The 15877-nt window shown below is 33.0% G+C and overlaps 1 protein-coding gene across 4 annotated transcripts in view; it reads left to right on the plus strand.

The window, feature by feature from the left end:
- The window catches only part of FSTL5 (follistatin like 5), a 718704-nt gene that overhangs the window by 116365 nt on the left and 586462 nt on the right, over positions 1 to 15877 (plus strand). For 2 of the 4 annotated variants that reach the window (XM_001500089.5, XM_023636361.2), the window contains exon 3: positions 10285 to 10318. In XM_001500089.5, the coding sequence (XP_001500139.2) occupies positions 10285 to 10318 (34 nt within the window). The remainder of the gene's footprint in view (positions 1 to 10284; positions 10319 to 15877) is intronic. The other 2 variants (XM_023636359.2, XM_023636362.2) reach the window with 1 other exon arrangement.

Consider the following 15877-nt stretch of genomic DNA (forward strand, 5'->3'; position numbering starts at 1 on the left):
ATAAAGTGATTGAAAGGATCACAGCAGCCACACACAGCTGAGCCTTGCAACGAGCCAGCCAAGAAGACAGCCTAGCCTCCCTGGCCACCTACAGTCACAGCAACCTTGCTACAATAGAAGGACACATGTAGCCCACACAGGGGTCACTACTGGAAGATTTGGAACTGGTTATGAGAGGAAACACACTGCTGGGCCTCATAAGGCATCTTTTACATAAGGCCACCTCTCTAAGATCGGGAGACATGGCTCATCCACCTAATAGATATAAGCACAGATAAAGAGGTAAAATGAGGAGACAAAGGGATATGTTCCAAATAAGGAAACAGAACAAATTCTCAGAAAAACAACTAAATGAAACAGAGATAAATCTACCTGATAAAGAGTACAACCTAATAGTCATAAGGCTGCTCACCGATCTTGGGAGAAGAATGGATGACCACAGTGAGAACTTCAACAAAGAATTGGAAAATATTTTAAAAAACAATAAAAAATGAAGGTTACAATAACAGAAATTAAAATTTCACTAGAGGGACTCTAAGAGAGTGGAGTGGAGGATACATAAGAACAGAGCAGTGAGCTGGATGAAAGACCAGAGGAAATCACCCAAACAGATAAGATAAAAAAGAATTAAAAACAATGAGGACAGTCTAAGGGAACTCTGGGATAACATCATTGCACTAACATCCATATTATAAGTGTCCCAGAAGGAGAAGAGAGAGATTAAGGGGTAGAGAATCTATTTGAAGAAATAATAGCTGAAAACTTTCCTAACCTAAGGAAGGAAATGGGCATCTGGATACAGCAAGCACAGAGAGCACCAAACAAGAAGAATCCAAAAGTACCAGCACTGAGACACTTTATAGTTAAAATGTCAAGAATTAAAGATAAAGAGAGACTCCTAAAAGCTGAAAGAGAAAGAGAACAAGTTACACACAAAGGAAACCCCATGATGCTATCAGCTGGCTTAACAGCAGAAACTTTACAGACTAGAAGGGACAGTCATGATATATTTAAAGTGATGAAAGGAAAAAATCTACAGCCAAGAATACTCTACATTGCAAGGTTATCACTCAAAATGGAGGGAGAGATAAAAAGTTTTACAGACTAGTGAAAACTAAGGGAGTTTATCACCAAGAAACCAGCCTTACAAGAAATGATAAAGGAACATATTTAGGTGGAAAAGAAAAGACCACAAATATGAATAACAAAATTATCAAAAAGAAAACAAAACAATAATATCACTGGTAAAGACAAAAACACAGTAGAGGTAGCAGATCAACCACCTGTGAAACTAATAGGAAGGTCAAAAGAAAAAAAGTACTAAATTTATCGCTCTCCAAAATAAGAGGTTAATGGAAACACAAGCACAAAAAAGAGGTTAGATGTGATGTCAAAATCATAAAATGTGGAAGGAGGGGAGTAAAAGAGCAGAGCTTATAGTAACAGGTCAAACTTAAGAGATCATCAACTTAATACAGATTGCTATATTCATAGGTTATTATATATGATTCTCATGGTAATCACAAACCAGAAAGCTATAGTAAATACATAAAAGATTAAGAAAAATAACCCAAACAAAATACTAAACAAAGCCATCAAACCACAATGGAAGGGATCAAGAGAAGAAGAAAAGAACAGAGAAAAACTATTAAAACACCCAGAAAAAAAGCAACAAAATAGCAATAAGTACATTCTTATCAATAGCTACTTTAAATGCCAATGGACTAAATGCTCCAATCAAAAGGCATAGGAAGGCTGATTGGATTAAAATAATGAGACCCATATAGATGCTGCATACACGAGACACACTTCAGACTTAAATACGCTCACAAACTGAAAGTGAAAGGATGGAACATGATACTCCATTCAAATAGCAAGGAAAAGAAAGCTGAGGTAGCAATACTTACATCAGACAAAATAGACTTTAAAACAAAAACTGTAACAAAAGACAAAGAAGGGTACTACATAATGATAAACTGAACAATATCCAACAAGAGGATGCAACACTTATAAATATTTATGCAACCAATATAGGAGCATCTAAATATGTAAAGCAACTATTGATAGTCATAAAAGGAGAAATAGACAGCAACACAATAATAGCAGAGGACTTTAGCACTCCACTTACACCAATGGATAGATCATCCAAACAGAAGAGCAGAAGGCCAGAAACATTGGCCTCAAAAGACATGTTAGACCAGATGGACTTAGTAGATATATACAGAATACTCCATCCAAAAACTTCAGGATATACATTCTTTTCAAATGCACATGGAGCATTCTCGAGGATAGATCACATACTAGGCCACAAAAGAATTCTCAATAAATTAAAGAAGATTGAAACAATAACAATCATCGTTTTTGACCACAACAGTATGAAACTAGAAATCAACTACAGGAAGAAAATTGAAAAAGCCACAAATATGTGGAGATTAAACAAAATGCTACTGAACAATGACTGGGTCAATGAAGAAATCAAAGGAGAAGTAAAAAAAAACACTTGGAGACAAAAGCAAAAATACTGCACGCTAATATTTATGGGATACAACAAAGGTGGTTCTAAGAGGGAAGTTTATAGTAATACAGGCCTAACTCAACAAACAAGAAAAATCTCAAATAGATAATCTGACATTGCACCTACAGGAACTGGAAAAAGAAGAACAAATAGAGCCCAAAATCTGCAGAAGGAAGGAAATAATAAAATCAGAGCAGAAATAAATGAAATAGAGACTAAAAAAACAGTAGGAAAAAATCAATGAAATGAAGAGCTGGCTCTTTAAAAAGACAAACAAAATTGAGAAGTCTTTGCTAGACTCAAGAAAAAAGAGAGAAGACTCAAATAAACAAAATCAGAAATGAAAGAGGAGAAATTACAATGGAAACCTCAGAAATACAAAAGATTATACAAGAATGCTATGAAAAGCTATACTCCAACAAACTGGATAATCTAGAAGAAATGGATAAATTCTTAGAATCATACAACCTTCCTAAATTGAATCAAGAAGAAATAGAGAATTTGAATAGAGTAATCACCAGTAAGGAGATTTAAACAGTAATTAAAGACCTCTCAAAAAATGATAGTCCAGGACCAGACCGCTTCCCTGGTTAATTCTACCAAACATTCTAAGAAGATTTAATATCTATACTTCTCAAACTCTTCCAAAAAATTAAAGAGGCAGGGAAGCTTCCTAACTCATTATATGAAGCCAACATTACTCTGATACCAAAACCAGACAAGGACAACACAAATAAAGAAAATTACAGACAATGTCCCTGATGAACATTAATGCAATAATCCTCAACAAAATACTAGCAAATCAAGTACAGCAATGAATTAACATGATCATACAGCATGATCAAGTGGGATTTATTCCAAGGATGCAGGGATGGTTCCACACCCACAATCAATCAACATGATAGACCACATTAACAAAATGAAGAATAAAAATCACAAGGATCATCTCAATAGATGCAGAGAAAGCATTTGACAAAATGCAGCATCCATTTATGATAAAAACTCTGAATAAAATGGGAATAGAAGGAAAATATCTCAACATAATAATGGTCATGTATGACAAAACCACAGCTAATATCATTCTAAATGGAGAAAACATTGAAAGATATCCCTTAAGAACAGGACCCAGACAAGGATGTCCACTTTCACCACTCTATTTAACATAGTATTGGAAGTTCCAGCCAGAGCAATCAGGCAAGAAAAAGAAGTAACAGGAATCCAAACTGGAAAGGAAGAAGTGAAATTGTCAGTATTTGCAGATGACCTGATTTTATATATAGAAAATCCTAAAGAATCCACCAAAAAACTCTTAGAAATAATAAATCAATATGGTAAAGCTGCAGGAAAGAAAATCAACATACAAAAATCAGTTGCATTTCTATACACTAAGAATGAAATAGCAGAAAGAGAAATTAAGAATACAATCTCATTTACAATTGCAAAAAAAAAAAGAATAAAATACATAGGAATAAATTTAACCAAAGAAGTAAAAGACCTATACACTGAAAACTACAAAAATTGTTCAAAGAGATTGAAGACACCAAGAAATGGAAAGATATTCCATGCTTTTGGACTAGAAGAATTAACAGTGTTAAAATGTCCATACTTCCTAAAGCAATCTACAGATTCAATGCAATCCCTGTCAAAGTTCCAAAAGCAATTTCACAGAAATAGAGCAAGAATCCTAAAATTTATATGGAGCCACAAAAGACCCCAAACAGCCAAAGAATCCTGAGAAAAAAGAATAAAGCTGGAGGTATCACACTCTCAGAGTTCAAAATACACTACAAAGCTATAGTAATCAAAACAGCATGGTACTGACGCAAAAACAGACATCCATATCAATGGAACAGAATTGAGATTCCAGAAATAAACCCATACATTTATGCACAGCTAATTTTCGACAAGGGAGCAAAGAACATAGAACGGAGAACGGAAAGTCTTCTCAATAAACGGTATTGGGAAAACTGGACAGCCACATGCAAAAGAATGAAAGTAGGCCATTATCTTACACCATACATAAACATTAACTCAAAATGCACTAAAGACTTGAAACCACAAAACTCCTGGAATAAAACGTAGGCAGGACATTCTTTGACATTAGTCTTAGCGGTATCTTTTTGAATATCATGTCTCCTTAAGTAAGGGAAACAAAAGAAAAAATAAACAAATGAGACTACATCAAATTAAAAAGCTTCTGCACAGCAAAGGAAACCATCAACAGAATGAAAAGACCACCCATCAACTGGGAGAAAATATTTGCAAAACATATATCCAATAAAGTGTTAATATCCAAAATATATAAAGAAATATTCTTTTTAAAATGTTTTATTCTTTTTTCTTTTGGTGAGGAGGATTTGCCCTGAGCTAACATCTATTGCCGGTGTTCCTCTTTTTACTTGAGGAAGATTGTCCCTGAGCTAACATCTGTGCCAATCTTCCTCTATTTTGTATGTGGAATGCTGCCACAGCATGGCCTGATGAGCAATGTGTAGGTCAGTGCCTGGGGTCTGAACCTGCGAACTCTGGGCCACTGAAGCGGAGCACACAAACTCAACCACTACACCATCAGGCTGGCCCCAAGAAATATTCTTAATACTATCTTCTAGAGTGATAACATTCTGCCCATTTAAAGGACTAGCAAGCTGTGCATTGATGTTATTTGGCCATACTCTGGTTTGCCCAGATGCTTTAGGGACATGACATCTTATTTTTAAAACTGCTATATACCTCAAATTGAATTAATTTTACACTAGCTTAGCTAAGTTACATTTATGTTCTTTTTAAAAAATCTATTTAAGAGATCATATCATACAATCATATTTCTTCTGAATCTGTACTTCTGCCCAGCTTGCTTTTGCTATACTTTGTTATACTGCCTGCAAGGGTAATTGCCCACTTCTAACACTGAGTTTGATTTCAGGGAGTCTGTTTAAGTAATTAATGCAACACTTTGAGATTCTTCCAAGAAATAGTTTAATACAATGTAAAACATGAATGGTTTCCTATTATTTAGTTTTGATACTTCTCCAAAATATATTTCTTAAGACAAACTCACTATAATGGAAAATCTTTTGAAAGAATATCAAAGTTGAGTTATAGAAAGACATTGGCATTCTGCTATCATGGAGAAAACCTGAGCTTTCCTAATGTAAGAATGTTTTTCAAATGTATCATGTGCACAGGATAACAAATCTTTCTGACCTCTTATGAGTTCTTTTGTAATGAAATAATCACAATTTTTCCTTAACATTTCCTCATTAAGAAAATTGACATTTAAAATATGGACTAATACTTTGTAAAATAAAGTTGAGGAAAACATATACTGCCAGGTGGAATATTGCAACATTTTAGTCATAGACTCAAGTTGAGACATTTATTACTTTGAAAATCCTGAATTATGAATATCATTCTCTACTGACAAGGTTGTAATATGAGTTTGGCAGAGTAGTTTATTCTTGTTTCCTCCTTACTTTACAAGTCTGTTTCCATTCTTCCCATTAAATTAATTACTAATTTGTCTTCTTTAAATACATGCTTCTTAAACATTTCCAGTTTGTAGAATATTTAATGATGTTTTCATTGGTAATTTATAATCATGTACAATTATATAAATAGAGAACTGGGTTTTAACAAACAAATGTAATAAAATATATCAGTGAGTGTTAAGTCTATTTGACTCTGATTAAAATAATGCTAAATCACTATCACTACAAATTTATGATGGCAAACTCAACTAGGATTTCCGTAATACCGAGTTATCCTACTCACCTAATTTCACAAAAACTAGCACATTTGCAATCTCCTCTACTCCCTCAAATTTCTGACAAACCACTCTACCCCACCACTCAGCCGACTTCCCATCTGTTATATAAAGAAAGTAAATCATCACAGATTGAACATGTTCAATTCATCCTCTCAAACCTACAAACCTCCTGCATCTATGCCATGCTTTTTTGGTGCCCATCTGTTATATTACAGGAACTGGTTCTCCTTCTATCTAAATTTTGCCCCCATTTATGATCTATGTCATATCCACCCTTGCAATAACTTTATAAAATCAGGCATATCATCTTTCCCTTTTATCTTAATCCTTTCCATTTCTAATATGTATCTCTTATCATTTAGACATTCTCAATACTCACCGATATAAATAATATATTATAAAATTAAACAAAATAAAACAAAAAGAAAAATGAATAAAAATAAACACAGTACCTCTATAGACTTCACTTTATTCTCCAGCTGCACACCATCCCAGGCTTTTCTTTCCTAGTCAGGTTTCTCCCATTCCATTTTTACCACTTCATACATTTCTTGATCTCTTTCCGTCCTTGAATAGCTTAAATTTGACTTCCAAGTTCATACACCACCACAAAAGTGTTTTCTCTAAGTCATTGATTCCATCCATGTCAATAAATCTAATGGGCATTGTCTTAGAAATAATTGTACTTGACCTTTCAGAGGCATTTTATACTATTGAAAATTTTCCTTTTACATAATATATTCCTTGGGATTCTATGGGATTCTATGATTCTATTCTCTCCTGGGTGTTTCTCCTATAATTTGTCTATCCCTCTATTTTCACTTATTGGCTAATTCAACTTTATATTTTTCTTAAATTTTTTCCAGTATTCAGCTCTAGATTATTCAGCTCTGCTATATATTCTCCAGATGCAGTACTGATGATCTACACACAGGCTGGTGATTGCTAAATTTATGCTTGTCTTGTTGAAATATTTCCCATGAGTTCTAGACATTTTAACTGTCTGCCTACTTTCCATCCTCATAGTGATAATCAATGTAAAGTCAAAGTCAACATGTTCAAAAATAAAACCCATGAAAATTTCAGGCTTTTTATCTCTTAAGAGATGGAATAGACAAGGATGACTCTAAGGGTCTGTGTAACTAAAGGATGGAGAGATGAGGAAGACAAGAAGATGGCCAAAGAAGTAAGAGAAGATCAGAAGTTCAGTTTTGGACATGACAAGGGGGCTGTCATTAGATATCCAAGTAGAGATGTCAAAAATACAGTTGAATATGAGTCTAAAGTTCAATAGTGAGGATTGGCTGGAGACATAACTTTGAGAGTCCTTAAGAAAAGGAAGACACTTAAAGCCAGAAGACTAGGTAAGATGACTGAAGGAATGAGTTATGTGGAAGAAAGATAAAGGCTCAATGTCTAGGAAATTAGTATTTAGAAATTGAGGAAATGAGGAGGAATCAGTACAGGAGATAGTACAGCAATGGCCAGACAACAAGAGAAATATTCAGAGTGGAACAGTACTAGAAGGCCCATGAAGAAGGGATAAAAGTATTTCTTTTTCAGCCACCTTTCTCAATTTAATTAGAGGTAACTCCATCCTTTCAGTAGCTCAGACCCTTGCAGTCACCCTTATCTGTTCTATATCTCACAGCCAACATGTATTCTATCAGCAAATCTTGCCAGCTTTAACTGATATTGCAACTCTACTTCTACTGCACTGTTCTATGCCATTGTCACCTTTCGCTTGCATACCACAAAACCCTCTTTACTGGTCCCCCTAATTTTTTCCATGTCCTGTTCAACCTATTCCCAATGGTCAGTATGATTCTATTTGAATGTAAATCAGATAGGGTTACTCCTCTGAGAAGAAACTTTCAGTGTTTTCTCAACTCTCTCAGTGTAAAAAACAAAGACTTAACAAATGCCCCAAGTACAAGTTTATCTCACCCCTATTGCCTCTCTGATTGCATTTTCTACTAATCTCCCCTTACTCAGTCCTGTCTAGTCACAATGGTCTCCTTCATATTTTTGACCATTCCAAGACCTCTTGTACGTCATGAAATTTGCAATTGTTTTTCTCTTCTAGAACACGTTTCCCCCAGATACGTGCTTGGATCATCCTCTCATCTCACTCAGAATTTTATTCAAAAGTCATTTTATCATCGTAGACCTACATAAAATTATAACAACTCACTCTAAAACTCAGATTTTTATTTTTGAGGAAGACTAGCCCTGAGCTAACATCTGCCAATCCTCTTCTTTTTGCTGAGGAAGACTGGCCCTGAGCTAACATCCATGCCCATCTTCCTCTATTTTGTATGTGGGACGCCTACCACAGCATGGCTTGCCAAGCGGTGCCACGTCCGCATCCAGGATTCCAACCAGTGAACCCCGGGCCACTGAGAAGCAGAATGTGTGCACTTAACTGCTGCACCACCGGGCTGGCCCCTAAAACACATATATTTTTTGTATTTGAGCAAGAGTCTCTTTCCCCCACTCACTCACCTTTCAGGAAGTATCTATTATCATTCAAAGCACTGGAGTTAAAAGAACCCCATTCTGAATATCACTGATTGATATTTCCTTTTCTAAATAGAACTTAATATCATTATTGAGTATGTTTCATAAGGACATGATTTTTTTCTGTTTTGTTCATACCTTATAGCCTTATCACCTGGAACAGTGTCTGGCACATAAAACTGGTCTATACGTATTTGTTAAAAGAATGAATGACTAAATGAATGAATGATTGGCTAAGGAGGAGGAGAGAGATACAGAGAGATTTTTTTTTCACTAGCAAATACCTCTTTGGTTTTTAAGGCTGCTTGTCCTATAATTATGAAATAATATATTTTTAAGACAAGAGATTTATATTTAAATTTTATTTTAAATGAACATCAGATACTCTAAATTAGAAATAAATCAAAACTGAAAAAAAAATCATTTCATTAACAAAAGACAGTACCAAATTCAAATACAAAGGCTGAAGAGTTAGGATAAGAGAATTAGAACACAGTCTTAAAGTCTAATAGAATCATACATTGCGTTAACTGGCTGAATAAATATAATTTGTTAATATGCACTATTATTCTCAAAATCTGCCTATGGAATTAATGCTTGCAGCAAAATAAGTTCTTCATTTTTTTTACTATAGTTATAAATTTTACCAAAATTTATTGGCATTCATACAATTCTGCAGTTCAGTCTATACATACATATGTATGTATGTATAATTGCCACTTTTTATTAGAAACATATTTCAAAATTATTTTTAGTGTGAGACCCTGTAACTTTTAGACAGAGTAAACTATGCTTGAATGCTTGAACATTAATTGAGAAGTTATAGAGTGCTCAATTTCTACTTAAAAACTTTAAAGCAAGCTGGTTCTTTTGGGGTTGCCTGGTAACTAATAAGGAGTATGTCAAATTGATAGATAGGTCTGACTGAAGCAGCCTTTGAATAAATAATAGAATTGTTGTCAACTTTAGCCTTAGAGAAGTGAGACATGGACCGATTCTAAGTTAAATTGAAGGGAAGATAGTTGAAACATCTTTTGTGTTTTTCTTCAGTGAATTCTCCTCTGTTTGCCCTTAAACTTTCTCCTTTACCAACAATTTTTGATTAATGTAGTGACGTTGAAAGCAAATTCTGAAGACATCATTCAATATCTGTTGGAATTAACTGGAATGACCTAAGGCATTTGAGCCACATGATAATTTATTTATTATTCATTAATTATTTGTTTGTTTATAAATCCATATTTATATAATGTATTGGTTTCTTAGAGAAATTTATGTCCCCTAAGAATGATTACTACTCTGATAAAAGATTTGACGTAAGTATTTAAGATGAGAACTGTGTTACAATGATTCGTGGGTATATGTACAACAAAACATTTTGACAAGTCTTTAGATATAGTTATACTATAGATATAGATATACTTTATATCAGGCTATTGATCACATACTTACAGATTTTGACCTATTTCTGTTTTAATTCCAGCAGGAAAAAAGTCAAGAAAGCTCAAGAATCAAAGGTAAGAAATGACTGTTTTAAGATCATAGTTTCAAAAATTCATGTAAGTGTAGCAAAAACAAGATTTGATGCTACTTTGAAAATAAAAATGAGAAATAATGAAAATTCAAAAACGTGTGTGATTTTGAAGCCACTGTGAGCCTTTTGGGAATTCTCCAAAGCCAATGTGGATTCTCTATTGAAATTTCCTTTCATCATATAGTGCTTTTGGAAGCTTCAACACAGTTTTCTGTTTGTTCCCTGAATTGTTCTTGTGGAATTCCTCCACCAACCATTGTCCATAAGAGCTGGTGTTCTGTCACATCTATGATTCAGTGGACGAACCTTTTCAAAATGTATCTCATGAAGAACCATTTATAGTCACTGCTGTCTCATCTTATTTTCTATGAAAAAGCAAGAAACATTTATATATTAAAAGTTGACGTTAGCTTTTAATATGGCATAGGTAACTCTAGTTGGACATAGGGAGATTCTTTTCTCCATAAAGACATTCTTAAGTTCGAAGTTTACTCATTGAGATAATAAATTATTCTAGGTAATCCTTCAACAAAGCTTTCCACTAACTTTTGTTCCTCCTGATCATAGTGATGGAACTTCACAGATTTTTCCTGGGTTAATTCCTCTGGCCTCTCCATTTAGATGCTGGAACTTCTTATTCTACACTTTGGACATACTCGCCCACCTATCCCTCCCCAAATATGTCCTAGTACCAAGCCTGATTGTGGAGTGAAGCACAATTATGCTGTTTCTTTCCATCCTTTTTGCATGGGAAGATGAGTTTATTGTGTTTATTTTTTTCAGAGTTCTACAAAAATAAAAAAATAGCTGAGGAGAAGTCACTAAGTTTGTGTGTACTGTTGAAATGAAGAAAGGGCATTTAACACTTCTGAGGCTCTCTAGATTGACGATACCATTCTTGCTTATTTATAACAAGTCAAAATAGAATCTTCTCTGCACATTTACCTGCAACTGACTGACATAATTTTTTTCCATGTTTGGTCATCTCTGAATGTCTGTATTACTGAAGAATATGAAAGACATACTTTTTTATTTTTCTACACATATTTTATTCAAATAAATTATGTAAGACTGCCCGTCTAGGGCTTTCCAAACTATCTGTGGTCTTTTTTAGAAAACTGAAGTATGGCTTGTTATTGTATATGAGAAATTATTATAGTTATTTATCCTCAAAACACTCATATTAACTCAAATTTTTATGCTTTTCTGTTGCAAAAGGGAATTTCTATTCAGAGATGTGCTGTATGATGTGCATTTAAATAATATATGCATTTTAAGCACACTGAGTGAACATCTTCCTTCTCATGAAAGGTCCTAGTGTTTCAGCTTAATCTTAAATCATATTTATAATTCTGTTCTAATTTAAATAAGTTTAGTATATCTTTCTTCTTGATGCTGTATTGCCTTGGGGTGCATAAATCATATCATCTGAAGTAGTAGAAATTATGTTTTTCCAACTACTATCTAGGAACATGTTTTCTTTTATAATGCAGTAAAACTTTCAAGATGATGCTTGTCACTTCTTTCACTGTTCTTGGCTGACACTTGGTTCAGAACTCTCACATTATGGCTTCTAGACTATTGAATTGCAAGTAAATCAGAGATATATGGTTACATTAGGACTTGTTGCCAAGCTCTACTTAGAAGAACCCTATATTTTTCTTGACTATTTATGAGAATCTTCTGGAAAAGTTTTCTTACCGGAAATTAAGAATGGGCATTTAAAAATGTTTTTAAATATCAATATTAGGAGGAAAAGAAATTGAGTCATAAAAGCAATAGTTTATCCACTGGTAAATGATAAAAATTTTGAAAATCAAATATTGGACATTTCTTAACTAATTATTGAAATGGGAACTATGACCTTATTTGATACAAATCTCATCTAGTAATTTTTTAGACTTCCTGACTAATTGGTAATCTTATTTGTTAGAACATGTTTACGTACATTGTCAGAAGTGCATGCAGAGGAAGTCTTTAATCTTCTAATTTCCTGCTTAAATTCTTTCTAATTCTGTGCCTATTTCTCCTTGTAAAAACAATCCCAACCTCATGATACCAGTGACCTGAAATTACATTAAGGCACCAAGCACTCCCTGAAAATCCATCCCTCTTTCCTCTGTGTACAGAGAGATGTATATTGAAATGTTTAGAAACTTACAATTCACTCTCTAACTGATTGATTATTTGGCACTTGCACATGCTCTTATTCTAATATTGCTTTGAAATACCATAGAAATCCATGCTTTTACATATTCTAAATTATATTTCTATGGAATCTAACTGGCAAAATGAACTTTGGTTCAACAATAGTATGCCACTAGATTCTCAATTGATTTTTGTGTTTAGATTGCCTATTGTTAAACGAATTAGAGCCTAATCTCCATTTGTAACACAATTTTGAAGTTTACAATGTTTAAGATATACTCCCTTAAAGTTGCATCAAAGATTAAAGCAGGAAAAAGAAGACAGTCCTACAGGTTTGAAAGAAAGATCAACTATTCGGGAAGCCATATTTCACACTGTTCTTCAATGACATTACAGATATGTTAAAATAGAGTACATCGTGGTTTAAAATCCATTGATAATTTTATAAATATTATTAGGAAATAATCTCCTCTGAAGAATAGTTCTAATGTAAGAAACACAAAAAGTCAATTATCCTCTGCCAGTATTTCTCAGGGCAGTATTTTAATTTGTGATTAGTTTGCTCTTTTACATTTAAGAGCATCTTTAGAATGCTCAGTGATGAAACAGTAACAGTTTCTAAGGAAAATTTAAATGATTTTTGCTTTAAAAATTCCATCAACTTAGTTATGTTTTTAATTTCCAAAAATAGTTTAAAATGTTTACTACAATTGAAGGATAATATCACCGTGGAAAGTGTGCGTATGGTTATGCTATAGCATGCTCCTGAGTATCTGCTTTAGCCTCGCTCTGTCAATAAAAGAATGTTTGACAGTTCGTTCACCAAAAAGGTCCAGTAGCTTTTATCACACAAATTTTCCCCTTCTCTTTTTTCCAGCGGATACTCTTGGCTCTTCCCATCAAGAAGTGATAAAAATTAAGTATGTTCCCCTTTCATTGCTAGTTCTATTTTGGTTGAGACTTTACACTTGGGAGACACTGAGGATTAAAATTAGCTCTCTAATGGTCACTTACATGTTATTAACACTCATCTTTTCTTAAATATCTAATAGATATCAGACACTGTACTGAGCTTTTTACATATATTATCTCATTTTAATCCTCAAACACACGCTATTAGATAAGGTTTAGCATTTAAACATGACAGCATTTTGAGAAATCACATGCAAAGTAAATATCATTTTTGTTCTATTTTAAAATGGATAATATTTTATTTAATCAATTACCAATTGTACATTAGGTAAATTTAAAATACTGTTGTTAGCAATGCTTTTTACATTTTCATGAGTTGATATTTGTCAATTTTATTATTTATGTGTTATTTTTATTTAATGGCATGGTTGCAAGTATTTTCCCTACTGCCAATTTATATAAATACTGCTCAATGCTTTGTAACTTTAAGAAAAAAATAGATAATAAATGTGACATAGTAATGTTCTAAGGAACATATGTAAGAATTGTGCCAGCTTGGTCACTAAATACTTGTGATCTTTGATAACTGACTTAACCCCTCTACAAGTAATTCCTCTTTTATGGTGAATATTAGCCAACATATCCCATGATATCAAAAGTCCTTTATATATCTGAAATTCTGAGGCTTATACTTCTGTAAGGACGTGGGACAATGCCATTATTACAAACATTTATCCTTCAAATCTACAATTCTCAATAGATTCTACATGGAAAATATGTCATATACATTTATGTATATGTAAATGTTAAGTCACACAATTGTGCTCCCTGTGGAACATACATTCTTATCTACATTGCACCATAAATAAAAACGTTGTTAATACCATATCTAATCAATTAAAGGTGTGTGTTTGGGTCAATAAATGCTTTTAAAGAACTGTGGAACCTGCAGTCTTTATACACACACACAAGTGCACAAAGGCATATACACACAATTTTCTATTTATTTTTATACAACTATGGGTTCAGATTCTCCTTTATTTCCTACATCTCAAAATTGGCAACTGAGAGCACTGAACATCATCTGATATATATAGGGATATATACATATATATATGTATATATGGATTGTATGAATATTCAGAGAGCTTTTAACTAGAATAATCTCACAGAGTTCCTGAGGTTAGCTCACTTCTTCAAGGTCAAGTAGCTAGTCAGGAACAGTAATGGATAGGAATAGATCTTTAAATTCTCGTTCCTAAAAGCCATTGGATACATTACGTTAATAAATGAAAATATTGCGTAAAACTGAAAGATGGTAATTTATATACATGAGCCCTTTATGAGACTTTTTGTCTAATTGTTGTATGTCTTTATGTTTAGGAAATAACATATAGCTAGTACAATAAGTAATACCTGAAATGGAGATTCTTGCCATTATGTGAATTTCAGAGTCTCTATTTTTAATGGATTACAGTATCATACACTATGAATATTAGGTTCTCTGGTATTCTGTTCAGAACACTATTGCTGAGATAAATTATTGCTTATAGGATTTATGAAAACTGTGGGTTCTGCCTATCTTATTCCATGGTTATAATCCTTAGGAAGTCCAAACACCTAAAAGACCAGAAAACTCAACCTCTAGAAAATGTCAACCAAAGGATTTATAGTTTTGTTTATTTGTTTGTTTTTGGCAACCGTTAATGCTGGATAAACCCCAGACAAGTGTATTTATGGCAGACTTTTGATAATAATTTTAAAAAAATAATTAAATACCGTAAAAGATGTGAAGGAACAATAATTGTTTTATATACATTTTATGCCATAGCGATTGCATTATATCAGAACAATTCTATTTTCACTCTACTTGTTTTATTAAAAATGCACCTTTGAAATTAAATGGGGCTAAAATGTATTTCCATGGGTAATTATTGATTATCTTGCAGCAAAATATCAATGTTATATGTAGACAACTTAGTGTATGATTGGCAATTCTTTAATCACTAATATAAGCATCTCAAATATTTCAATCGATTTCACTTTACATCTAACTTAACTATATGAATATAAATTGGTTGTTGAGTAAGAAATCAATTAAAAAATGTAATTCCCAATTATTATGAGCACATTGTCAGATCTTCCGATTTCATTAGCTGACATCTGTTCCATTTATGATCTTTTGCTATTTTAAAATAGTGATCATATCTCTTTATGTGAGTGATGTTTTTGTGATAATGTGAGTGAGTTTTTGAAATAAAAATGATACTATACAGATGAAAATTCTGGAAACCATTATATACATAAGGTAGTAATTCTTATTTTGACAAATTTTCAAAAATATAGCAATTTAATTTCTTATTATAATTTCATAAAGGAAAAATAAATTAATGGAAATATATTCACTATAATCTAAATGGTACCCACACATACCTCATTAAATAATTTTCAAGTAGTGTAGATTTCAGTGTATGTAATAACT

Source organism: Equus caballus, chromosome 2 (assembly GCF_041296265.1).
Source record: "Equus caballus isolate H_3958 breed thoroughbred chromosome 2, TB-T2T, whole genome shotgun sequence".
Lineage (NCBI taxonomy): Eukaryota > Metazoa > Chordata > Mammalia > Perissodactyla > Equidae > Equus > Equus caballus.